The sequence below is a fragment of the Tauraco erythrolophus genome, chromosome 7 (assembly GCF_009769465.1).
Source record: "Tauraco erythrolophus isolate bTauEry1 chromosome 7, bTauEry1.pri, whole genome shotgun sequence".
NCBI lineage: Eukaryota > Metazoa > Chordata > Aves > Musophagiformes > Musophagidae > Tauraco > Tauraco erythrolophus.
The window spans coordinates 47181770-47209444 of NC_141471.1; the positions used below are offsets into that span (position 1 = coordinate 47181770).

Below are 27675 nucleotides of genomic sequence, written 5' to 3' on the forward strand. Positions count from 1 at the left end.
CAGCACTGTTTTGTGTAGGCTTGGGGCTGGAATCAGGAGCAGGTTGTGCTCTTTACCTGAGGGAAGGCGGTTTGAGCTTCGCGCCTGTCAAAGGCAGTTTTACCTGCATTGACGTTAGACCTGGACAGTCAGCGTTTGACCTGCAGGTCTCGGCTGCCTTCACAGGGTTGTGTGGCTGAAAATGGACAAGGCAATCCAAGGTCTCTCCCAAAAGGGCCATTGCAAAGGCTGATGAGGTTTGTAAGCAGCCTGAACCGAGAGTCTATGCCGCCTGCAAAAGGAACTGGGAGTTGGGAAGGGTAGGAAACAGGAAGTTTTGAAAGTGCTTCAAGTGTGCAACTGCTCCCAGGGCTAACGGCTTGGGTTTGATGTACCTGGAGACCATGTTGATGCTGGAGCAGGGCCAGGCTCCGGGGTCATTGAGAGAGTTTTCTCAATTGGAAAGCACGTACTGCCTTTTAATAGAGTGGCATCTTTAATTAGAAGCCTTTTCTTAGGGTAGGAGACTGAAATACACATATTGACATTAGTGACAGGATGAGCTGGTGAGGACAAGAGGTGGAGCTATTGTGTGTCTCCTTTTCCAGCATGGATAGGACAAACAGTGAAGCAGTGCATACACCAAATTTTTTTTTTTTCCTTCTTCAGAAGTTTAGCTTTTCTGTGTTGGTTTTTTTTTCCCCTTTCAGTTTGGTTGGTTTTGGTTGTGTTTTTTTTTTTTAATGGATGGATATGATCCAGGACCATCTGGTGGAATTTGCTGTTGTCACATCTAGATTTTCTGATGTATTGCCTGTCAAGTTATATTGTATGTTCAGATGAGTTTCTTGTGTGATATGCTGACAACTACTGACAGCCCTGAGATGGGATGTTGGAAGCTTGGGGGAAAGAAGAGAGGGACAGAGTTAGCTTTAAAAATGTAACCTTCATTACTTGTGACTGGTGGGATTTAATTTCTGGTACCTATGGTTGATTTTTTTAGTAAAGAAGAGTGAATGAGTGAGCTTCAAACCAAGTGTGTCTAAGTGCACCTAAGGTTCTGTAATTGAACTTGGAAAGTTTGCAGTCCACTCCTAGTTTTGTCGTTGATTTTTTTTTTCTCCTCTCTGATACTGGGTTCCTCACTTACTCTTTCTCTGTCCTTAACTCTCCATCTGTAGACACTCTCACGCTTATTTAAATTGCAGCCTTTCCTTCCTCCTTTACTCCTCAATCCTTCCTCAATCCCTCCTTAGAAGGGAGATCTCAAAATGCTTCTGTTTTTATTAGGATACCACAAGGTATCATAATAATCATAGTATCTCAGAATCCTAATCCTAAATCCTAATACCTTAATAATTCTGCAGTAAATTGAACTAAGATTTTTGGCAAATTGGTATTACCCTTTGCAGACATATCACATGTATAAAAGCAATAAGCATCTCTGAAATAACTACAGTAATTATTTTCTTGCTGATTTAATACTCAAATAATTAATTAAAGCATTTTTTTTTGATGTAGAGGTCCACAGTGCAGTTGCACTTCCTCACACACTGACAAAGTTAAAGCTGTACTTTATAAACCAGAATCCAAACAAGCTATAAACAGTTCAGTTTTGTTCCTCGTTTTTTCTGCCATAATTTGAAGCCCTGAGTAGCAATTAGTCAGGTGACAAGATAAATTTCACAACTTGTTATCATTCTTCATTTTTTAATTGGCCAGATCAGTAAAGAAGTGATTTGTGTTGGAACTTTAAAGGTTCTTAGTTTACATAGTACTGGTCGGAAGCATAGTACAAGTACTTACGAAGAGGGTGGAAGGAAGCCTGTTTGTAAACAGAGATGGGATTGCACTGCAAAGGTACATCCAGGTGTGGTTCTGAACGCAGACTCTCTCTCTTGTCCCTCTCAAAGCTGTGGTGGTTATACGGGCCTCCTACTCATTAGATCCTGCCTAAATGTTGATGAAGTTGGAAGTCACCCTTGTAAAGGAAAAAACTTTCTTCCATGGGCGTTTGAAGCTGAAGATGACAGTCCCCAAGCACAGGGGACTCTTGTTGAAGTCTGCTAAGGAAAAAGCTCAAAAACATTTACTAGCCTCTACTTACTCCTGTGTCTCGTTGGTGCTACTTCCTGGCCTGAGGGCTGCAAGTGGCCTTCTGTAGCTGTAGAGAGATGTCGTGTTAAGCTGAGCAAGCTGATAGAGCCTGAATATAAGAAAAAGTAACCACTGTTTTGTAGTCTGATCTTCTGCAATTCCATACTTTATGAGTATCAAATAAGGAGACCTGGAAATGGTCTGGCTCCTGTGGTGTTGTAGGGGAGGGACTGGAGTTTGCAAGGATCAGTGTGAAGGTACAGCCGCTCTCCATGGTGGTGGTGGGTTGTATTTTATGGAGCACTGTTCTCGTACTGATCAAGCATCAGCTCAGCTGTTGTCAGAAGAAGTGGACTTTGGAGGAAACCCTATAGATGGAATATGGCCAAATTTTTCCACCGGTAACATCTTCGATAACACTGCAGGGCGGTGAGGCTGATCTTCAGTCCTTAAACGCATTAAATTAACTCTGAGTGAGCTGGGAAAAGGGTAATCAAGCGGGTTGGATACGGGATGCGTGTGCTCACATGTGGTGGGCTTAATTCTCCAGGCAGCATTCCTGCAGGCATGGGGCTGGGGAGCAGCCAGGTCATGGAGCACACTGGTGCTGTTGATTAAAACACACCGCAGTCCACAGATGGAGCCAAAATCACTTGTCCAAGCATAAAGTCAGGTAGGAAAGAGAGCAATCCCATCGGCAGAAACTTGTGAGAGGAGCTGGATGCAGTCTAGCATAATGCTGGCTGTGTTGGGCATGTACCAGCCAGCACCCTCTCGGGGTTGCCTGAGTCTGTTGCAGCAAAAATTTCAACTTCTGATAGTGGAGACTGGTGAAGATCTTGACATATCTATTCTGTTGTTTCAGGTAGAGGCAGCTGCTGAATGGATCTGCAGCGTGACTGACGTTGTGCAGTGCTTCATCTTTATTTCATGTGACGAGGAGGTGGGAGGGTGAAGATTACCTGAAGTGCCTGGCTAGAGACAGAACGTAATTTATCAGTGTTCATTTGTCTGGAGGGATACACAGCCCATATATAATTTGGAAATGTGTTACGGAAAATAGGGAGCTGTTGTCTTTTAAAATCAGTGAGCACTCAAGTCTGTTTGTTTAAAATCTTATTTCTGTGACACATAAATGCACTGTTATGCATTTTGTATTTATAGTGCGTGTACAGTATAAGCAATATGTCTAAAATGAACTAAGAAAGTGTATATAAATAGTACTGATAAAACTAAGCCCTTCATAAACTCAGAGTAATGTATATTTTCCATATTTAGGCTGAAATACCTGGAACGGCACATGGAGTTATCCTAGTCAATTCTTCTGAAATCATATTTAATATAGATGTTCTTTTCGTATGTGATCTGCAAATGGATTTTGTTTGTTTGTTTCTGTTGCAGTAAGTATCCTTTTCCCCCACTTTTTTCCTTCTGCCTTTGTGGCTTTTTTCCTTTTTCTGACTCAAGCCTGATGATGATACACTATAGCTAAATTATCAGAGGAGGAAAGGGATATTGGTGTCTTCCACCTTGCTGTTGAGAAATCTATGTTTTTGTTTTCTGCATTGTAGTGAGAGCAAGAGAAACGAGCAGGGTGTGGCCATCCTTTATCACAGGCAGAATGATAAATTACATGTCCTGGAAAGCTTAAAGATGTGTAAGAATGCAAATCCATGGCCCACAAGGATGTGTGGTTGAAAGTGCTGATCCAGCCAGGAGTTAAGCACATATGTAAATCTAAGCACAAGCATTGCTTCCATCGGATATATCTGCCTGGCACCATGTTGTGTGGGGTAAGCAAAGCTCTTGCTATGAAAGAGGATTGGTTTGTTTTAGTGGCTTGAAGTAGGAAAAGGAAATGAGCCTTTTCCAGTCACCTGGAAGAGCAGTCTGTGAGCAGTGCAGGTGTTGCTTTTGTGTGTTACTGTCCTTGACTCTGTGTGAACTGATGTAGGTGGAAACCCTAATGGTTTGATGTTTGCTGCCTTACAGTGCAACTATCAACTTCTCCTCCTCACTTTTCACACTCTGCCTGTTTCTACTAACCATGAGCAGAAGAACATGTCTGTAGTAGGTGGTACGGTAATGTGGTGCCTCTACCTGGGAGGGCTGAAGCATTAGAATAGCCTGGAGATGTTACAAGGGAGCACATAACTTTCCCTCCATTGCAAACAGGGCAATATGTAGAAGTTTTCAATAACTTATAATTCAATCCCTTTCCCTCCTGACCAATGTAAAAACATTTGGATCAAAGCTCTGTACACTGGCTTGCTCTTCACTAGCCTGAGAAAGAAACCTCTTGGAAAAGTGGCTAAAGGAGGATTGTGAGAGTTTTTTTTCTGGCTGCTGATAGCAGTGTGCAGTAGGCAGAGTAGTCTAGACTTTTCTTCATCTAGTTCTTATTCTAGTTGTCCTTTAGCACTCTCTTTGGCTCTATTTTCTTTCCTCTGCTTTAGTTTGTTTTCATGCCATGTTTCTTGCACCTTTAAATTTGATGGCATGTGTGCTTTCTGAGGAAGTGGTGTGTTCTCTGCTCTGGGTGCTGTCCTCATGTTCCTGGTGGTGTGAAGTCGTCTGTCCCCTTCCTGTTGGATTTGAGCTTGCATTCTAAGTGGGAGGGAAGACATCATTTGTGTGTAAAGATAGAAATGTTTTTATTGGGTTTTTTTGGTACTGAATTAGATGTCATCCCTTTTGCATCCTTGAGACTTTAAAAGAGAGCTGGGGGCTAAGTTTTCCTGATGCACTGATTTTATAGTGCCCTTCATTTTCAGTGATTTACCTCCAGCTAGTCCCACAGCATTGCAGCTGGCACTGCAATTCTCACATCCATCTCCTGTGTTTTAAGTGATTTTGTTTACTTCATACAGTGCAATGAAGTCTCCGGCTCATGACTGGAAATTTCTTGGTGCTTTACAGGTAAACACAGATCAAAAAGATAATCTTCCAGTCTGGTCCTTTTTTTCTCTGGAGTCTTTGAAGGTTGCACATTCTTCCGCTGTATGTCCTTTGTCCAAGTGTGTCTTCTTTTTGTTCTCGGTTTCCTTCCTACTTGTTTCTTTTCTTCCTTTCCTTGATTCCCTATATCTTCTATACTCTTTTGGTTTGCTTTGTTTATGTTTGAGAAGAGACACATCTGAGTTTAAGTATCATTGGCTATTTGCACTTAACTTGGAAGTTTTCCATAGAAATGCTTTGTAAGCAAAGGGCTCAGTAGTTTGCCCCTTCAGCTCTTGAAGCTTTTTCCACCGGTGGCTGAAAAATTTCACTAGCTTTTCCCATCCTGTCTGCAGCTTTCATTGCCATTTGACTGTCTCGCTCAGCAAGGCTTGCTTTGTCATACCTACAGGAGGCTGTGCTGCATAGTTCTTGCGTTTGAACCAGCTGATGGTTCCCTGTTCTGTTGTAGAATATTTTGCCTTTTCCTTTCAAAGTACATGTGTAAGTGTCTTCCTCTCACCCGGCTTTTGGCTCTGCTTTATAAAACTCAGAGATCTAGATAATTATTGACAGCTGGACTCCTCTGCACAGTTGGATCCAGGAGCCCTTTCTTCAGCTGCTAGATGTTCTGGAGACCACATGTGTGTAAAAAGGGGCCAAGGGACATTTAGATGTTAAAGATTGCTTCGTTCTTGTGTGGAGATGGCATATATGGAGACTGGGATTGGAGATGAGAGGAATAAGAGTTTATTTGATAACCGAAGAGTTTTTTTAATTTGTGAAAAAGTGTTTTTTGTACCATCCAGCCTACTTGCTAAAGTTCAACTGAGAAAATGTAATTCTCAATAAAAAATATTTCATTTTTTGGTTGAAAAGATTTTTTTCGTGTATGGTGCTAATTTGCTTTCCATCTTTTTGCTGGTTTACCTTAACAATTTGATTACACTTGTATTTTTGCTCTTGAGAGACAGTGGTTGCAATACAATCTCTGTTTTAAACTGTTATCATGTAATTAGCAGGGAAAGATACCTCCAAAATCTGATCTGCCTGCTGCTTTGTTGCTCGAGGAGCAAAGAGGAGCTGAATTTTGGGATTTAGGTCCTTGATTGGAAGCCCTTGTTGTGTAAGCTTGGCATAGGCTACTTCTGTTTCAGAGAACCATTTCTTTCTTTAGCTTAGAGCTCTGTGGATGATAGGATGATGCATGAAGCCAAGGAACTATAATGGTTTCCTGACGGTGCTCTATGTACCTCTTGTATGAAGTGAGCTTGCACACAGGTCTTTCTTACTCGAGTTACACTTTCAGATACAGGGATCAGTAGACCATAAATATTCCTTTATGAAGGAATTCCTGTCTTCAAAACCAGCCTTTTTAGGGTGTTTATGCTACATTCTTCTGAGAGCCATGCTGTGAGTTTATCCTTGCTTTTGGAGCTAAAATTTCACCCATTATGTTTTAGGGCCCACTTTTGCATACTGTTCTCTGAATAACACTTATTCTTGACAGTTTGGTTCCCTTCAGTCATGTACTAGTGTGAACGTCTTTTGTTCTGAGAGTGGTACCCTGTTGTGGATGCAATGTTTTAACACAGTGAGGATTTAGCAGCAATTCAAGATTTATTAATGGTATGAGGTAGATCAAAGGTTGAATTTTAGCAGCGCTTAATGATTAACCAATTTAAAGATTAACAAGATGATTCAGTAGGATGTATTATCAAAACAGCGACTTAATTACAGATTTGAAAAAGACAAGATTCACACTAACTTACAAGGTATCCTAAATCAAAATATATATATATGTGTGTGTGTGTACATATGGATAAAGCATAAAGTGTGCAAACAGATAAACTATTTGGATGCAGTGAAATAGACACCCACACTCATGAAGACAAATGTGTATATTCAAACACACAGATAGGTAGAGAGGTGGATGGAAGAGGCTGGCCTATAGGTAAAATTTCCCTTTCGAGTTTAGAGTAAATACAACACACATCGGCATTCCTCAACGGGTGATAATTGAGACTCGAGGAGGATGACTCGCCTCGGCCTTCCATCAGCTATGTTGGCAGGTGGTCTGTGGAGTTGGTAACTGAGAGGCGTCCCAGCTCAGGGGAGATGCTGGTCACAGCCTGCTGCGATCCAGGAGGAGCTCAAGAGGTCTTACTTGGAATCGCTCTTTATAGGGTCTGAGATAATTGATTTTTGTCAGGCACTTTTCCATTGTGGCCATAGTTCTTGTTAGGCAATCTTGGCAACTTTCAGAGTGGGCTGCAGTCCAGGCAGGAGGGGTCTCGGGTACGTTTCCCAGGCCACAGGAGTTCCAGGTGCAGTTAGGGAGTGCCTAACTGTCCCAACGTACTGTACTTGTACCTAGGACCAAAACGTACTGGGCTGTTTCAACTCACTGCTCCAGCAGATGAGATCAGAAAGTGCCAGATGTTTCAATTGCAAGTGCAGTGGGCTGGGACCAAGAACAATGTTGGCTGGCACTGACAACAATGCGGCCTGGCGGTGGGGTTGCACCACCGCATACTCAACTGGGAGTTAGACCCTCATCTCTTTAAGCTCAGAAACCCATGTGTAGTTTTAAACTCTATGTGACTTTTGGATCACTGGTCACCAGTGAAACATCTAAGCACAGTCGGTGTAAAATACCTTGACACTTGCAAATTCCTTGAAGGAATTCGAAACCATCTGACACTGTCCCTTCTTTTGTCCCAGAAAAAGCCCTCCTTAGTTTTGTGTTTAGAGGCCTCCCTCTGTCTTCTGAAGAGGAATGCTTTGTATTGTCCCTGACTTCCTGGATGGGATGGGATTTTGCATTTTGCTTCTGGCAAGCAGACAGTCAAATGCAGTTACAGGGTGAGACCATAGCCTATTGCATGGGACAGTCACTGATGAGCCTTTGATGCACTGGAAACGAGTTAGCTGTGAGTTGCTTTGTGTCTTAGTTTGCTGGTGGTTTCTCCTCTCCTAGCTGGCCACCCGTAATGTAAATTGAGTGGGATGTTGATGGTTTGTGAATTGAAATTCCTTTGCACTGGCAAGATTAGTTTCCAGTGTTTGCTCCCTGGGCAGATGAGCCTTTCAGCCATACCTGCATGAACGAAAAGCCCTCTCCAGAAAAATGTGACACCATGACCTTTTTTTGTACTGACTCACTATATCATCAGCCAAACCAGACTCAAGCTGTTCCTGCTGTTGTGAATTTATTTCAATTTTGTTGTGAACCATCCATGTTTTCCTACTTATCTTTCATAATAGACGGGAGGAGCAGAGGCAGGGAAGAGGAAGAGGAGTGGAAAATAGAAATGTGCACAAAGATTAATTTGCTGTGTAATTTCCTCTTTTGGAAGGAGGGAGAGACACACCTGGGAAAATAGGTTATCGGACCTCTAAGCACATAGATGAAATACTGCCCTTTGTAACAGACACTCTGGTGTCACGCTGAGGCAGTCACTTACTCAGCACTAAAACTATATGACCAGATTCATTTTGAGGAGACATGAGGTGGTTTCCTCTGTGTGTGTATTTTTACTGCCTTTAGCTAAGTTGGGACCCTTGGTGCTTATCACTTTTTAATGATTTGTTCTTACCCTTGCTCCTTGCTTCTGGCTGTTTGTTCTTTACTACTTGGGTTATTACTCATGTTCATGCAGAGACCTGAGAGTTAATAGAAAATGAAGATTGGAGTTGCTCTCCCCTTCCCTTCTCCTGTAAGGTTATCTGGGACAGCTTCACACGCGTTTATTTATGGCTTTGCAGCTTCTTGGCTTCTGACTGTTGTGATTGTGTCAAAGGTATAAAACTATAGCTGGGAAGCTAGCAGCTTCTTGAAATTAATTTCTTTAAATTTATAAAGCCACTGATTAATCATCTTTTAATGCAGGTGTAAATCTAAGTGCAATATATAGTCCATATATTAATTATAATCTTTTATATGAATTTTGTTGTAGTCATACATATGTATTATATACCTCTCTATATATTTAGCACAGAGGTCACAAAGTCAAGTTGTTATTCAAAAAGTTCTCTAGTCCTTGAATAATTTATGTGTATGTCTTTGTCCCGTTGGAACACAGCGCAATTAGGTACGTTATTGTCTTTAAGTGCTGAATATCTTCAAGCAAATTAGAGAAGAACGTTTTTATTTTAGTATATTTTAGGTTTTATTCTAGTATGTTTCATCACCTTGATGGTAAAGAAATGATGGGTATTTTGTGTAACCTTAAGTCACTTAGCAAGATGGCTGTTTTCTAGTCAGTTCTCAGCCTCTGACTGGGGTGCTTTCTCCTTTCAGATTCTTGCTGCATTAATACAGGTGCAGATTTGAGTCTTCATAGTTACAAGAGGAGCTTTTTGTGGCTGTAGCTTTAATCCCTTTGCCTGGGAAGAAGAGTTGGCAACCCCAGCCTTCTGAGGAGCTGTCAGGCTCCAGGACAGATTATAAACACGTTGTTCTACTGTGGAGAGGGTGGAGTTGGATGGGCCAAGGCAGGAAGATTCTGCCTGGCATGACGTGTGTCCTCCATCGCTGACACCTCCAGACTCAGGATGGGACTCACTGCCTGTGGCTGATACATATGTATTTTAGTCTTCAAGGTCAGAAGAACTATCCTCTCTGAGGATTATGAGTGTGACAGTACATATGTTTTTACCATGGCTCATTTTGGGAATTCTTTGCAAGTGAGAGTGTTCAGACCTCCAACCCTGCCAGTGCTTGGGTAACAGTGCAGGGCTTTCATGATGGCTAGATGGCTTCTGTGGGGAATGGCTGCATCAGCAGCAATGCTAGCAGAGGTCTGGAGGTGGAGAAGCATGTCTTGATGTAGGATGCTGCCTGCAGTGCCCTTGATGTCTTGAAATACTGTGTAAAATAGCTGGAAGACTGCGCTGTCCTTTGCTTTGCAAATATCTGCACATGGATCCAGAGCTGTACGTAAGGAACAAGGGCAGATGTTTTTAAGTGCAGCTGTTTTAAACAGTAGTTGGTTTACTGGGCTGGTATTGCTCTTCTCTCAGTGACAGGCTACACTTGAGTTGTTTGAAGAGAGTCTCATTGCCAAATACTTGACTCAGCATTTGACTCAACAGAGGCAGCAGATCTTTCCAGTGGGAAGGAAGGGAACAGAAATGAGCTGCTGCGGCAGGATTGGGTAAGGAATCTCCCATCATTGAAGGGCCGCCAGTGAATAGCAACTATGTCAGTGGGTTTGCAGATGTTCCTCTCCCAACAGATACTTTCTGCTTTTTCTCTGAAACTTTCACCCTCTTGTGTGTATTAAATGTCGTATCAGCTATTTATGGGGGTGTTGTAACCTCCACAGAGGTAGGGTGAGGAGGACGACTGTAGGGAAGTGATGCATTGATTTATTGATGGGATTTATGGGGCAAAAATTAACCACCTTTTAAAATTATTATTCAAATAAATATAACAGCAAGTCTTGTATATAAAAAAAACCCACACCCCAAAAAAACAACGAACTTCGAATCAGGCTTGAACCTTTTCCTCTTGCTGCTGTGCCCTTGATAGATATGCCTAGATTCAATAGTCCTTCTGTGAATTTTCAAGCTGTCAAGGACATGAAGAAGTTCTTCCTAGCTATTGAACTGTAAATTGTTGCATATGACGCCTGGAGGATTTGGAATAGTTTTGTACAAGTGACTTGGTGTGTTCATCACACTTCCTCAATTGCGTGCAGTGGTTCGCGTTGAAGCCGAGAAAGATGATTCATATTGCTTTCTTCTCTTCCACCTGTCAGTAACAGCGGTGGCCTTCAGAGCGACATTTGAAACAGTAAATGCCTGGCCCACAGCCATGTGTTACTACTGCTTTTCTGGGCCCTGTGATGATACTGTAATCAGAGGAGAGACAAGGTAAGAATTGTTCTTTTCCACAGGGAAAACCAGACTAGGGTATTGTAAATACTAATCAAAAGTAAGTACTAATCAAAAAATAATTTTAAGGAGGTGTTTAAATTGACCAGCAGACAATTTTCAGTCCTATGGCCTGTGCTGTCAGGAAACACCCTTTTTTTTCTGCTCCAGTGTAAGTTATTTTAGGTGTTTCGTGAGACCGGACACTCTGTTCTGAATTTTCATGTGAATATTAGCACACCTGGGATATGCTGCCAACCCAGGACATGGATGTTTTGTGCTCCCTTAGCACCAATCTGAGCAGTTACACTAGAGGTGGGGGTATCCAGTAACATTGTGCCCTTGTCAGTTGTTAATATTACGCTACTGTCATGTGAGTAGAGTTGGGTTATATGCTGGCTGCATCCCTTTAAAATGTGAGGCTATGGTGTACAGGTGTGGCTGAAGAGGGTGTTGGAGGTAAAACAATCTATTTGCAATTTGGGGACTCAAAATGGCAGTAAACCTTTTTATTTCCCCTGATTTGATTTATATTCTCCTTTATTTTGGCTCTGAACTACCTTCCTGACATACTGCTGTGCCAGGCACCTCCAGGCATTTGTCAGAGACTGGCTAATTGAAGCACACGCTCCAGCTTGGATGAAACTGCTGTTTTGATCAAGTTTGCAGGCACTGCTGCTGCCTCCTTGTGGAGTTCTTTCCATGAAGTACTAGGGCTTTGCTCTGTGGGTTTTGGTTTTCCAGGGTTGTTAGGAACGCACAAAGTCTCTGAACATACCAGAAAGTGGAAGCTTAGGGCAAAGGCAGCTGCAAGGAACAGTCCTACTGTAATCCTGCTTGTGAACTGAGATGTTCTCATCAGTTATGGAACAACTTCAGCCCGCTTGCAAACAAGCGCACAATCCAGTAAGGCAGTGAAATGCTTGGACATCTCAAGCCCTGTCCTTTGGATACTTCCACATATTTGTTCAACCCTACAGATCTGTCAAAGTGCCTGACAGTTCTGTTGTTTAGCCTAAAATGCAATTTTTTCTGTTATTTCTCCTCTTTTACATACCTTGACGCCTCTATGGTATTCACATTCAAGGATGTAGTCCCTTTCAACAACTGGTTTTTGCTGTGGTGTTAGCGTCTTAATTTCCTATGATGTCTATGAGATTTGCTGGTTATGACTACCCTGTTTGTCTCAACATATAGGAAAAAGAGACTCTTCCTTTTCCTCTGCCGCTCTCAGGACAAGTTCATGCTGACAGGACCTCCAACTTCAGGCTAAGTTGTGGCTGCAGGGGGGTCTACCAGGCATGCAGGAAGCCCCACGGCCCTCTGCACAGCACGTGTGGATGGAGCTGGAAGATGAGAGGAAAGTGTACTGGGAGCAGAGCATGTCAGGCTTGTGGCTGCTCCACCAGCAGTTCTTTCAGAGCAACAATGACAGAGCTGAGAACTTAATCTTCCCTGTCCTTTATCATGTTTAAACTGTTAGCTGTGACCTTGGAGGTCTTGGCACCTGTCTTCAGCCCTGGAGCTCGTGGAGATGAATACAACCTTGGGGTACACAAGAGGGTTTGATTGTTGGTGGGTTTTTCACAGGAAGCTGCTACTGTATTTATGGCGGCTGGTACAATGTGTCCTACCCAGATCCCTTTGCCAGCTTCAATCCTTTAATCTCTAAAACAGGAGATGTGTTTCTTCAGGTGATGTTGTGATAAAGGCCAATTATTAAAGTGTCGTCTGAGAGAAGGCAGATAATCTTACTGCCGCCCAGGCTAGAATAGTTAGTGAGTAGCGGGCTGTGGGAAACACCATGGTGAGGCAATGAGCAATACCCAGGGGTCTTGCAGGCAACATTTTGCCCTTAGTTTCTCATATGTGTTTAGGTGAACATCATTGCTGAGCTGCTCTTATGAGCATGAATTATCTCTGCTTCCTTTACAGACACATTTATACTAATTACATTTGCATATATGCAGTTGGCACCATCTTCTTGGTGTCCAGAAACTTTTGTCTCGTCGTGTATTTGTTAGTTCAAGGACTTTTTTTGTCAGTTCTGACATGAAATTTTTGTGCGCTTTTGGTTGAAAAGCACTGCAGAACAATTTCTTACAGAGCAAACTTCTAGGCCTATAAATAATAAATACTGTGACTCAGAGTGATGCAGGCACCCCTGCAACATATATGTGCAAGGCAAAGATTTAGTAAATGATTTACCCGCTGTTTGTCAGTCCTAAACCAAGAGGGGTCTATTCAGACGCCTTTGCGAGCTTGGTGAGTTTTGTTCGTGCTGTACTGCTTTTTAGGAGTTCCAAAACGTTAACTGTTCTTCTTTTGTGACGCTGTTTTTGGAGGCTGCAATTTTATGAGGGGTGTTAAATTATTTATCTAACTCTTAGTGAGGTTTGAATAGGTTGTCTTGTCTCAGAACTGACTTGCAGTAGGCTGGTGGTGCTGATTATTTGGGAAGATGTTGAGGCTGCCATGCTTAGTGCCTTATGGTGCAGTAGTAATAGTCATTATTTCAGAGTTGTTGGATTTATTTGATTTTTTTTTTTCCTCCTTTAATGATGTAATTTTGTTCCCTGACTTTGTAGTGTGACAGACGGACAATAGGGCCCTTTTCAGGACTGGGATTAAACTGCCCAATTCCACATGACATGATAAATTGTACCTGTGAAATCTATGCATATACCTCAGTCCTGGGGTAGAGAAGACACTTGTTCATAAATGGAAGACCAGTCTGTAAATCTTGTGCTTTCTTCTCCATTAAAATCAAAGCCTAACTAAGATAAGAAGCCCAGCATGGTATCTCTGGTTTATCGGGGATCCCACTGATAAAGTCCCTAACTGGAGGTGAAGGTCTGTAGAGTCAGTGGAAAGGCTTCCGTTAGCATCATTGAAAGCTAGGTCATGCAGTGGAGCTTTCCGAAGTGCGGAAAACACAAAGTCAGGATGTGTTTTCTCAAGTAAAGTCAGCTACAAATCTAACTGCATTCCTCAACTTTCAAAAGTCATAGGAAAAACATCAGGATTGTTCCACATGAGACAACACCTTTTCATTCATAGAGGCCAGAGGACAATGAGATGAGCTAAAAAGAGAAGGATGACTCTGGATAACCTTGGTCCTGACGTCTTGTCAGACCAGGTACAGTAAATGGGCCTGCCAAAGAGGAATTTTCTTCTATTGCTCTTCTTTTATTATTATTTATTTCCCCCAAGCAGCTGTGACTGACCAGTGTCCCTTTGGGATTCTCACAGGACAGGCATAGGCTCATTCTGTAGTTCAAAGTCCACCTTGAGTTGGTGGGAAGAGGTGGCGCAGGTCTGGAAAGGAGTGTACTGAGGTAAATAACACCTTGTCCTGTCAATCCTAGTGGTTTTTAGTGTTTCCAGGTTGGCCAGAACCATTTTGCTTGCTCTGTACCAAGAAGGCAGAAGGTGTAAAAGGCAGCACTGCAGAGTAGGAGATGAGAAAATGTCTGGTTTACTTCTGTGATGCCCTAGTTTAGTAGATACAACAGTTGCGTTTATTCGTCATGTTGGCAGGCTCATTTTTGAAGGTCTAGTTTTGTTAAAAACCTTTTGTCGATTTTTCAGAATGTTATTTGGGTTTATTCTTTGTTTCTTTCAGCTTATTTTTCTTCTGTGTTTGGCTTTTAACTGGCAGTCAGAAACCCAAGGTTATAAATTCTGTGATATTACTGTGTTCTCAGCTCTGACGGTGGCTGTATTCAGTCTAGCAGTCTTGGGTCCTGCCTGGGATGAGTCGTGATCTTCCTGGGGCTGCTTTGTGCCTCTCAGCTCTGCCAGACCTCTGCCTCAGGACTACCTTGTTTTCATCACATATTGGAGAAAGCACTGCCTCTGCTGCAGCAGGCAGAAGCCAGATGAGGGACGTGCTTGTTTTGAGGCAATGGATCAGTGTGCTGGGAGGGAGGAGGAGATACCCAAGTGCCATCCTACATTGCAGGTTGTCCCCATGCAGTGGCCTTCCCAAGGGAGAAATCCTGGCTTCAGTAAAGTCGGGGTGCTTGATGGTGGATGAGGAACTCATCACCTGTAACAACTTGAAACCCTGGTGGATCCTCACCTCAAAAGTTGCAGGGTATTGCAGTACTTTATATTGTGATTTACTACTGTGATTCAAAGTGTATTGCCCCTCACTGCCCTGAAAAATGCTTCAGCCTGTCACCACAGTTTAATTTGGCAGGGCTGCTTTGCCTTCTTGCATGGTAACAGAAGGTTTCTCAGAGCTGGGATCCCACAGTAAGCAGGGAGCGTTCGTGGACAGAGCGTTTGCAGGCTTGGTCAACAGTAACCAGCCCAGGCAGTGTGACTCCATAGTGCTGGGAATGACCACAGATGCTGTAAATCCATTTATCCCCTCCCTCAGATCACTTCCAGCGTGATTTGGGGAGGATAGAAGCTGAAGATGCCAGCTTGTCTGTGATGCGTATTTAGAGCGAGAGTTTAGGTAACATGCTAACCCTTGTAGCTGCCACGCTCTCATAGTTGAGAGTTTTGAATACTTCATATCTAACCTAATTGCATTTTTTAATGCAGAACCATTCGAGCTTCTTCATTTTGGCAATGAGGATAATTCCTGTCCTGAGCAAAAACCTAGGGATGCTTTTCTCTTTTCCTTATGTAGAATCACTGCTCTTCATCTGAGAGTATCTGTGTAGACATGTGTGTACACGTGGGTGTTGAAGAACTTATCCTCTTTTTCATCATTCTTATTTCACCTGTTAGGTCTCACTTAAAGGGAAAAAGCCTCCTACACAATCAAAAAGATGTATCTTGCAAATATACAGACAACAAATTTCCAGCGAGCCTTGTATGTTTTCCTTGTGATCTGTCTGGAAGTATGTCCCTACAGGGCTGAGATCCTTCTCCTAAAAACTGTGTTCAGTGGTGTGCCTTCCTGCAGTGAGCCTTTTGGTGAGTGCCATGGGCAGAACCGGGCTGCTCTTCTGATCACGCCTGTAAAACCCAGTTGTGGAATTAGGACTTGAAATGTTCCCAGTCACTACTGCTTGGTTTGCCATCTTCAAGAGCTGTTCAGTCCCCACAGGTTCAAGTTCTGCTGAGAAGATTGGTGTGAGACACTTTGGGTTCCATGACCTTCAGCTCAGATGCAGTAAGAGACTCTCTTATAAGCCCTGGCTCATTTTTGTGCCCTTGTATTTAGAAATTACTGTTTCTACTGTAAAAGATAACTTCATTTCAAAAATACAGTTCCCTGGATCTCTGAAGGAGGGCACTCACAGCCTTGTTCAACACTAAGCCATTTGCTGACCATCGCAGCTGGGAAATCACTCCTCTGGTGCGAAGAGAATTGCTAGAAAGCAGTGAGTGGCTTTCGCATCATCTAGCGAGGGGCATTTTTTTCCTTTCTCTCCTATTCTTTGGTTCTTTTGTGAGAAATGTTTGGAGTACTAGTGGCATTAATGATATTCAAAAGCAGAATTCCTAAAACACGACCTCCCCTCAACGAGTCTTCCGTCTGTCTCCACAGACGCGCTCAGCTTTGTGAAACAGCACGATGGTGCTTGTTTCAGCGTGGCCGCCCTTTGGGGGTTTGCAGGAATACTGCAGCAAATCATCCTGCATGCAAGGCTGACCTCTGGGAGGCTAACAAATTGAGGTGAGCCAGCTGGAGCGATAGGACACTGCTGACAGACAGAGCATGCTCAGACCTGGGGGAGAAAGGTAGTTCAGTCTGCAGATGGTGCACGGGTTACTGTGCTGAGAGCTGTTAGATACGATTTTCTTTTTATCTTTATGGTGGTGGGGAAAGAAGAGGACTGAAGAGCGTTCGTTTCCCTGCAAAGCGTAGCTTTAAGGTGTCTTCTTTTTTCTTTCTCCTGTGAAAGAGAGGCATGGGATAGCATTTCCTTTTATTTAGCAACACCAGGTATGCGTGCATGTGCTGAAACACTAATCTACCAGTGATAGTACTTCCAAGATTAAAAAGGTTGCAGATGCTCTGAATTACTGCGTTTCTTTGCTGGGTGTTATTGTAACTGTGCTCTGTTTGCTGTGCTGATCACATACGGCTCTGAATTCAGTTTTGTTGGCAGTCCTGGATGCAGTGTACTTCAGGGAGGGGAGGGGGGGCAGTTAGCATGTTTTTTGATGCTGTCTCTTTGCTCCCCCTGCAACTTCACGCTGAATCCCTCCTCTGTGGCTGTGCATGTGTCAGAAGGAGGTCAGTAGTTCATTTGTAATCCCAGGTCTTTGTAGTCCCTCTTTGTCTGACTGGTGGTTTGCTTTATCATTTTTAAACAAAAGTCTCATGGGGAAAACATCTTTGATCTGGACTAAATTCTGTAGGTTTTAAGAAATTTATTTCTTGCTGGACAGGTACTGCTTTGGGATTACTTTTTTTTTTTTTTTTTCCCCTTACCCTCCCCTAAAAACGTACTAATGTAGAGTTTGTGGTAACCAGGGAGGGATTTTTGCTGTTCTTATTGGCCGTGCTGTGCTCCGAACAATTTTGGCTCCTGCTTATAATTTGCAGCACACAGGAGCAGTCTCAGGAAGGGAACGCTCAGGCTGTAAATGCTGCTAAGCACCAGTCCCAGTATCCAAATAACACATGGGAAGGTACTCTTCCCATCGGAGAAGAAAGAAAGGAGAGATAAAACACAGAGAATAACAAATGGCAGCTAAAGCCCAAAGGCATAGCTGGAGTGGCTGAAGCTCATCTGGTTCAGTACCTTGGGATTTTGCATCATATTCTTTTAAATTCACTTTTGCATCATTAATAAATTTTCCCTTCAGCCACCCCCACTGTGTCTTTACTTTAGGTAGACCACTGAAGTAAGATAAAGGTGCTGCACTCGGACACCTTTTTGTTTCTGACAAAGGTATCTTGCTTACAAACTAACAGCAAGAGACCAGGCAAAAGGAGAGGGTTTTTGAGTCATGTGACAGTGCTGTTAATGCTGATATAATGTGATGCGTTTTGGTGGGATACTTGGGTGAGCAAAGATTGACCGGAATGAACTCTGTCTCTAAAGCTTCCTCCTCTGTCTAGCCATGGTTATTCTGAGTACCTTGAGGCTTCATCTTTAGGCTTGAGACTGTCAGAAGGTGGAAGTCTTGAGAGGTGAGAGAGTTTTGTTTGGTTTTAGCTCATTTTTCTTGCATCTCACCTCAAGCTAGCTTATCTTCATCAGAAATGCCTCTTATTTAGGGGAGTTTTCTGGAGATCAGGGTTAGTTTTTGTTTGGGGAAAAGATTTTGTACTCCATGTCATTCTGGATGGAGAACAGATCTTGGAAATGTAGACTGTAAAAGCCCAAGAAGGATTCTTATTGGTTTCATACTTGTAGCTCAGTTTGTGGTTTGCTAATATGCATTGACTGCTTAGTGTTGGATTTTTTTTTTTTTACCTGTAATTTTGTAGATCAAGACAGCAGTATCAACAAATGTTAAATCAATGGTTGCTAGTCAACACAAAAGTCAGGTTGCATCTCTTCCTGTCCTAGCTCTCACAGGCTCTGAAATTAAATGGAAGAAATATTAGATTTTCTATCCATAAGCACAACTGGAAGGCGTCCAGTCACCACCAGTATTCTCCTGTTCATACTGAAGGTGTGTTTGCAGTAGGGACCATTGCACAGAGCCTCAGTCTGCTTGGTCTCAATCTTCTATAGAAAGATTTACGGTTTTACTTTCTATTGCTGAGTTATGCTAAACCATAAAAACTGAAGGTAAACCTAATTTTGATTACAGTTGTCTATAGATACTTAAAGTTTTTGTGAGACAGTTGTTTTTTTAAAAAATATTGTTCCATTTTGATATTTTTTTTCCTGAATAAAGTTGTATATTTAAAAATCCACTTGAGGCTGCAGAGTTAAGGTATTCTTATTTTTCATATCCCCTTTTTATATCAGGCTTTGTTAATGATATTTGTAGCTTTAACTGCTGGGTTGGCTCCCTTTGAGAATCTGCTCTTTTCCTGTTTAAATAGTCAGCACTTGTACACTTGGCTGCTTTTTACAAAGAAAATGTTCCAGTATATCAATCATTCAGTGTACCATCCTTTCTTTAATGTGATATGTACCTTGAAAGATATATGTATCTCATTAAACAAATACAGTAATAAGATGATAACAACCTTTGGGGCTGTGGGGATTGACTTGCTTGTAGTTCTGTGGGAATCTGTGACAGAGATGAGAATAAAAGCCAGTTCTTGGCTGCCAAATCCTAACTCCCCCTCCTTCCAGTTGGGAAAGTTGCCTTCTAGCAACTTCTGCTTTGAGCATGAATGAAGTAGGTATTTAAAACTGCATGTGTTACATGTACTGCATCCTTAGCTAAGCCTCTTCCATCAGGGATGGGAGAAAGAACAGAAGACATTTTGCAGGGGGAGTGTGAAATGCCGTGTTTGCACGCTTTACTTTTCCTGTGCTGGTCCTGGAAAGCTAGCCTAGCAAGAGATGGATCTGGGAGTGGGGAGTGCTGATGGGGAAAAAGTCCTCGAGGAGTCAAATCTGCTCCCACCCCTCCCACTGTGTTGCCGTAACAAGAAGAAAGGTCAGAGTCCCCTGTCCGTTTCCTGACCGTGCGCCTCTGCCCTGACTCCTTCCCCGTCCTGTGGCAGGAGCAGGTCCAGTTCAGTTCAGTTCCAGTTGTGCTGCATTTCTGGGAACTGCGGAGATGGTTCTGCTTGGACACCACTGCCACGACTGGCAGGCTGTTCAGGGAACTGGTCAGCTGGGCCAAACCCAGGTTGGCCTCCATGTAAAGGCATTTCTTTCTGTGTACAGGATGGTGGTGCCTTCTGGAAACGTGTGTCCTTTGTGCTTTTTTTCCGTTTTGTGAGAGTTTTTAGCCTGCTGTAGCTCTGGAAGACTGAGCATTGGCTTGGAAAGTGCTTGAAGAGTTGGTAACAAAAGCTTGGCAAGGCCTAAGTAGACAAAACCACCACTTCTCATTTTGTTAGTACCTGCAGGACTAGGTGCTCCCCCTTTAGATGTGCTGTTTACCCCAGTGACCCTTGTTCTCCCTCATCCAGCTCTTGTTTTGTTCCTCTGGGGATCTTGGTAGTGTATGTTTGTATCTTTGTTTGTTTGTTTGTTTGTTTTTTATTGTGTGGGCTTTGTAGCTTTTCTCCCAATTTCTTACCTAGACTGTAATTTTTAAAATGGAGAAGAGGTTTAAAACATTGACCATCATAATAATAGCTTTAAAGTAGTGATTCATCGTACCCTAGCTTCATCATTAAAAAAAGAACAACAGAACTCATCTCTTAAATGAATCCAAACAGTCCTTTATGCCAACTGCCTATTAGCAGAAATTCATCTCTTCCATCCCACCCACTCTGATCTCCTCTACACATTAACAAGAGATGAAGCACAGCTTCCCATCTATGCTTCCTGCTGTCTTCCCACTTCCTGAGGATACTTATAACATCAGATGATCAGCAGCTAACAGGCAGAAGGTGCCACTGTGTCCAAACTTTCATGAGAGTACTATGAACCTGCAAGATGCTCAGGGTGTCTGCCAGAGGTGTGCCTGCTGAACGCACCAGATGTGTGCTCCTGAAGGCTTTACCTGCTCACCAGTAGTCAGTGCTAGTTAGAGAAGCAGTAGCTGGGCTGAGAGGATGAAGCTGTGACCCTTTTGCTAAGTGAGTGGGAGTGGAGGAGGAGAATAGTTAAGCTCTTCATGCCTGTCATCTCTTCTGCAAAAAGAGCAAAGATGAGCTAACCAAAAATAGAGTCCCTCCCACAGCCTCTTAGCCTCTGGAGCAGCATCCATTATGGCTGAGCTGCAAGCCTCAGGGTGTGCTTTTATTTCCCTTGTGAAGTCTTGAGCGGCCCCTGTGCGGGTGTGTTTGTTGAGCTCCCCGTCTTTGACCATGGGGTGCTGTAAGGCAGCTGCCCTGCTGCCCCGGCAGCATCAATGACAGGGAAATCTGCCACTTCTGTCTCCCTCTCTCACCCCCACTCCTCTCCTGCAGCCCGCCCTGTTGAGAGTTCTCAAGGGCACATCCCATCCCCTCCCATGGGACATTGTTGCCCTCTGCTAGCTTGGCAGCAAGAAGCTCTGTGCGGCTTTTACGTGCATGTCTCTTCCAGCTCGGCTCTAGTGTATCAGCTGTCACGTCTTCTGTTGCTGAAGGATGGTGCTTTAGCATTTCAAAGCAGAGAGTAAAAAAATGTCAGTCCATGCGATTTTCTTGGTAATTGGGTCGTGTTGCTCACATGGAGCAAAGCTGTTATCCCAATGTCACTGGGAAGTGAGAGGTGAATGAATGTGGTAGGAATGGGGGAGGGTAGTCTGTGGACAACTGGGGGAGCAAACGACATAAATGCTGACCTACATGTAGAAACAAACAGCACAGAGGACTCTGACCTTGAGGAAAGCAGCAGTGTCTGGTCTGCCACTTCTGCAAGTGATTTTCATTCTTAAGATGTTCTCCAATGACACTGTGGGAAGAGTGTGGCAGCTCTAGACCCATTTTTTGAGAGACATTTAGTGATGAAAGTTTCTTTTATTGTGAAGCAACTCTCTTCATGTGGAAGACTAAATGCCTTCATCTGTTTCAGAGTTACCTGCTGCCTTCTGGAAACGTTTCCCATCCCAGGACTACTGCTGCTGACAACACGTAGTGACTGACCTCAGCTTGGGAGACTGAGGAACCAGGGGACCTGGAGAGTGACTGCCTGCCTTTAGCCCCTTGGTGCAGCCTCTCCTGGGTCCGTAAGAGCAAACAGCGGGACAGTTTGTTACTATTTATGTTCTGTCACTCCCTGAAGGACCAAAGATTTTCGTTCCCTAAGGTCTGTGTTCACTGAAAGTGTCAGATTAAAAAAAAATGGATGATAAAATGTGGGAAAACGGGCAAAGAATCAAGGCTGTTCCCTGTGTACCTGTGAAATTCTCCTTTCAGTTCTTCCTGCAACACACTTTCCTGTCCATGTCCCCTGCTTTCCATCAAAAGGAGCTTTCAGCCAAGCAGCACAAACCAGGATTTTCGAATTGGCAATGAAAAACAGGAATGAAGATGGATTCTTTTAGCATTGCTAGCTTTTAACGTTCATTCCTGACACCTGGTTGGCTCACTTCAGCTAAGTGCAGGGAAGTGAAAGAGCTGCAGTGAGGGAAGAGATGGAGGAGGGCCTTGCAGGTGATTTTTTATTAAAAAGTTGAGTTGTTCATTTTTAGCCATTTCATGGGTATTGCAGAGTCTGAAATGAAAACTGCTAACCTCTGAACATTGGCCACATCCATCAGCCTGTATCTCTCAAGTGCTTCTTATGCCTTTCCCTTGGGGCCGGAGGGGAGAGGACAAATCAGTCAGGAGCAAAACGTTAGAACAGACTGTTTCCAAGGAGGCCTGTTTGGCTCAAGGGGTTTGTAATGGTCAGTGGAGCTCCCCACCAGTGAGATGCCTGTGAAATGCAAGTGGTGTCAGTGTTGTTTTTATGGACTGCTGGCCTCTGATGCTTTTGAAACACCCACACTTACACGCGCTTCCCTCCTATACTGGAATCATAAAGAGGCCACGTTCTTGCAACTTGCATTGACTCCATTGAACTTGTAGGTGCTTTGTTCTTTTGACCTGCAGTAGTTAACTTTCATAATGTTTAGCCTAGAGAAAAGGAGGCTCAAGGGAGACCTTATGGCTCTCTATAACTACCTGAAAGGAGATTGTAGCAAGGTGGATGTCAGTCTCTTCTCCCAAGTAACAAGTGATAGGATAAGAGGAAATGGCCTCAAGTTATGCCAGGGGAGTTTAGATTGGATGTTAGGAAAAATTTCTCCACTGAAAGGGTTGTCAAGTTTTGGAACAGGCTGCTTAGGGAAGTGGTCATGTCACCATCCCCAGAGGTATTTAAAAGACCTGTAGATGTAGCAATAGGGACATAGTGTAGTGGTGGACTCAGTGATCTTCAAGGTCTTTTCCAACCTAAACATTTCTATGATTCTACAATGCCTACAGACTGGCCTTCATTTGAAGTGTGTGCATGTGGCAGAAGACTTGATTGTTAACAATCTCCTTCACGTAATAACTGGCTTTGCATGTGGCTGCTTGGGCTTGGTTCTTTCCTTGGTGATGCTGCTGAAGTAATTTAAAGCAGTGCCCACAAGATGAGAGGTCTGTAGTGGAGAGATTATGTGGAGAGTTGGATGATATTGTTAGACATCTTTCAAAGATAGTGAAGAAGTAAAATGAAGCTTTGGAAATCTGGTACCAACAAAGTAACTTGAGATCTGTCCCCATCAAAAATTTCTTTTCCTGAAAACTGGTTTGATTGCATTAGCAGAGCCTAGTTGAGTGATGTGCTGCTGTCCCCAGTAGGTTTCCATTCAAGGTTGTCCATAGAACAGCCATGATTGAGGGTTGCAAAGCCACCAGGAGCAGCAGTCGTCCCCTGTTGATTGAGAGGTGATGTGACAGCCATAATTCGCCTGAGCAGGATATCTGTGCGCCTGGGAGAAGACTAGGTTTAAATTGTTGTGGTGGAAACAAAAACTGTTAGGAAAGAGCTGCTTGTAGTCCTTTATGCCTTTATTGCTAGAGACTGACTGAAGATATGAATAAGTACTAAGAACGAGATAGAGAAGCATTTTTGGGAAGTGGTTTAGAGAAAGCTGACCCTGCCCCGGTAATTAGATGACCACTCTGGGTCCCTTCCCATTTCCTTTTTCAATGGTTGAAGTCAAAACAATACCTTTTTAATTTGCTGCCTGCTTTTAGGAAGGTGCTAAATGAAGCAGTTTTTCAGACCACTTGCCAAAGGAGGTGAACTTCATTTCTGTTCCATTTGAGTAGCTCGAGCTGTTCTGAAATTGAAATGAATTTGTTGCTCAGATCCCCAGAGACCACCTCTTGAATCTGTGTGGCTTACAGCTAGCGCTTGTTTCTTTGGCATTATTCAGTCTCCCACATACCTTCAGTTCTTCCTAAGACAGGGATCCTGCAGGCTGTTCAGATCTCGCAAGCTATGGGGATCTCTTCTAACTTCATTGAATTCCATGAATGATTCTCTATTCAGTTCCAAGCTGCATGAACCAGATTGCAGGATCAAGCTTTTAGGCTGCAATATCTCTTTTCAAAAGAATTCCCTGGACAGTAGAGAAGGTTTTTGCATTGGTCCTAAATATGCCTTGCTGTCTTCCTCCACTCTGGCATATAAGAACAAGCATCTCTAGGTTAAAACACCGAGGCACTATTGCTTGAGATGTCAGAGCACATGCCTGAGATATTGCTTTTTTTCCCTCCCTCCAAACTTGGATCAAAGGGAGTTTAAATTGCTACCTTTAATAACTGCAGTTAGAAACAGTCTAATCAGGTATATACCAATCAGAAATTTCCCTTCCTATAGTTACCCATGAGTCATGATTGCAATTATTTACAGCCTGACTAGCAGTGAACCTTGACGCATAATGAAAATTAGAGCCCATAAATACTGTAGTTGAATCAATATCTCAATTGAAGTTCACAGTTGAAAATATGATCAATACTCTGATATAAGCCAGTAGTGTTTCTACATAGAAAGAAAACAGTGGCAGAATCTCTCCCATAACAGAAAAAGAGACAGGGAGGTCTTGGAGCAGCACAGAGGATATTCTCAGGTTGGGATGGGAAAACACCAACGCCGGAAACGCTTCACATGTATTACCTTCCCATTTGTATATGGGTTGGCTGTGCTGGTGCAAGTCAGACTCTAACTAAATGAAGGTTTGATTGTTTTAATGAAACATCAGTTCCTTGCAGAAAGAGCGGAGCTCCTCTCTTTCCCATGCCAATATTTCTTTTGGAAGACGATGGCACCTCCTAGCCTTTGATCCCGGAGCGCAGCCAAAGGAATGACTGAGTGACTTGGGAGTTTCCCACAGGGCAGTCACATTTCCTATTGGAATGGACTGTAGCAAAATCTATACTTGGCGGTACTCCTTGTACTGTTATGATCTGCACAGTAAAGGCAAGAGGCAGAGCTGGGTCCTTGCAGCCGTGCAGAAGACCTGTGGCAGATCAAGAGGAGGAGCTAGGTCTCCCAAGCCCTGTTTGAGTGGCCCAGTGATTGCAGCGCTGTCTTTCCTCTCGCTGTTGGACTGGACTGGTCTGCAGAAACCAACGTGAGCCAAAGTCCCAGGAAACCTACCATTTTTTTCTGACAAAGCTTCATAGAGCTCCTCCTGAAACTCTTACTTTTTCTTCTCCAAAAGGGTAGAAATTAAAATGAGAGAGGAAGCCTTCCTGTAGAGCTCCCAGTTCTGTTCGCTTAATTTTTGGGTTTTTTTTACAGTTTCGGGTAGTGTTTTGGCACTCTTTTTCTTTTCCCTCATTCCCTGAAAGGGGGAAAAATGGCTGAAAAAAGCCTCAACTCTCTTGAATAGTCCATAAAATATGATTTGTGGTGAAGCTGTAAACCCGATGTTTAAATGGTTCCTTTCTTAGTTTATTTTCCACAGGTCTCTGCCCTCACCATGTCAAGGAGCGTTAATGATGTGTTCCCTCTCCGTTGCATTCCCCGCCTGTCATCTTGCTAGGATCTAACTACAGAATGAACATAGCAGCTGTGTTTAATGCCCTGCTCGTGTCTGTCCTTGCTGCTGTGCTGTGGAAATACATCAAACTGCGAGAGCATGCCTTCATGGTCGAAGAGGAGTTGGACCTCATGCGTCAGTCTCAGGAGCTCTCTCAGGTTCAGATTGACTACCATGCAGCTCTCCAGGCATTGGTGGAGGACGGTACCAGGATGGTGTGCACGGGCAGGATGCACACTGACCGCATCTGCCGCTTTGAGTCCCTCTGCTACTCTACAGAGGCTGAGGAGTTTGTCTACTTCCACAGCAACTCCTCGGTCATGCTGCCCAACCTGGGCTCCCGGAGGTTCCAGCCGGCTCTGCTTGACCTCTCCTCAGTGGAAGACCACAACACCCAGTACTTCAACTTTGTGGAGCTGCCAGCTGCTGCACTGAAATTTATGCCAAAGCCGGTCTTTGTGCCTGATGTGGCGCTGATCGCTAACAGGTTCAACCCAGACAACCTGATGCACGTCTTTCATGACGACCTCCTCCCCATTTATTACACCATGCAACAGTTCTCTGATTTAGATCTGGAGGCGCGGCTCTTCTTCATGGAAGGGTGGGGTGAAGGTGTTCACTTTGACCTCTACAAGTTACTGAGTAACAAGCAGCCACTCCTCAGGGAGCAGCTTAAAACCCTGGGCAGGCTCCTCTGCTTTACCAAATCGTATGTGGGACTGTCCAAAATCACCACCTGGTACCAGTACGGATTTGTCCAGCCACAGGGGCCAAAGGCTAACATCTTGGTTTCTGGCAATGAGATCAGGCAGTTCACCAAATTCATGATGCAGAAGCTGAACGTCAGCTTGGAGGAAAGCTCCAGTGAGGAGTACATCGTAGTGTTCAGTCGAACAATCAACAGACTTATCCTAAATGAGGCAGAACTAATCCTGGCTCTCGCTCAGGAGTTTCAGATGAAAACCATTACCGTCTCTCTGGAGGAGCACTCGTTTTCTGACATCGTCCGGTTGATCAGCAATGCGTCCATGCTGGTCAGCATGCATGGGGCCCAATTAGTCATGTCTCTCTTTCTGCCAAGAGGTGCCACGGTGGTGGAGCTCTTTCCTTACGCTATCAACCCTGAACACTACACCCCTTACAAAACCCTGGCAACCCTTCCTGGCATGGACTTGCAGTACATTGCCTGGCAGAACACCAACAAGGAAGACACTGTTACCTACCCAGACAGACCTTGGGATCAGGGTGGGATTGCTCATCTGGACAAAGCTGAGCAAGATCGCATCATTAAGAGCACAGAAGTGCCACGACACCTCTGCTGCCGCAACCCCGAGTGGCTGTTCCGTGCTTACCAGGACACGAAAGTGAACATCCCTTCTCTCATCCATGTGATCAGGCAGACTGTGAAGTCTAAGCCAGGACCCAAGAAGCAGAAGTGGTCAGGTAGCCTCTACCCTGGCAAAGTGAGGGATGCCAAGTGTCAAGCCTCTGTCCAGGGCACGAGCGAAGCTAAACTTGCCGTGTCCTGGCAGATCCCCTGGAACCTGAGGTATCTCAAGGTCAGAGAAGTGAAATACGAAGTGTGGATACAAGAGCAAGGGGAAAACACTTACATGCCTTATATATTGTCCCATCAGAATCACACCTTCTCAGAAAACATTAAGCCCTTCACAATATACCTGGTGTGGATACGCTGCATCTTCAACAAAAATCTCCTGGGACCTTTTGCAGATGTGCTTTTGTGTAGTACATAACCTGTTGCACTACCTGCACAGCTCTGCCCTGCTCTCCGCTCCATCTGTGGTTTAAAACTTCTTGTCTTGTAGTTTGTAGAGGGCTGAAAAGGACTAGACTGTACCAGTGCCTAAGTGTCCATTTTATTGCGCTCCATGTGTATTCTTTAAATGGTATTTATTTCCAGTGAGTGTTCAAAAAAAAAAAAAAAAGAAAAAAAATAATTAAAAAAAGAGACCTCTGTGTTCTTCAGCATAACTTCCAGAGGTTAGGTTACATGCTGAGTACATGTAATTGAAAACAGAATGGAAGTGAATTGTGTGTACCTTGGTCGTGATTTGAATTTGTTTCTATTGTGTGGTGAGTATTTAAGCACAGCGTTAAACCACAGTTAATTCCGTGGCTAGGTGGGCGATTCTCATCAGCTTTTTCACTGTAAGTTATTTTTTTCAATAACTCGGACTGTAACTTTGAGTTCAAGATTTGGTACAAGAGCCTTCATTAAACTGCTGTAAACCTCCTCAATATTTTTTTGCTTTT

The 27675-nt window shown here is 43.6% G+C and overlaps 1 protein-coding gene across 1 annotated transcript; it reads left to right on the top strand.

Moving 5' to 3' along the window:
• The first annotated feature begins 10870 nt into the window (after positions 1-10870).
• POMGNT2 (protein O-linked mannose N-acetylglucosaminyltransferase 2 (beta 1,4-)) lies at positions 10871-27622 on the top strand. The gene is made up of 3 exons (XM_086614774.1): positions 10871-10893; positions 21453-21602; positions 25327-27622. The coding sequence occupies exon 3, from the start codon at positions 25419-25421 to the stop codon at positions 27153-27155; it is 1737 nt and encodes a 578-aa protein (XP_086470900.1). The 5' UTR covers positions 10871-10893; positions 21453-21602; positions 25327-25418; the 3' UTR covers positions 27156-27622.
• Positions 27623-27675: the final 53 nt, after the last annotated feature.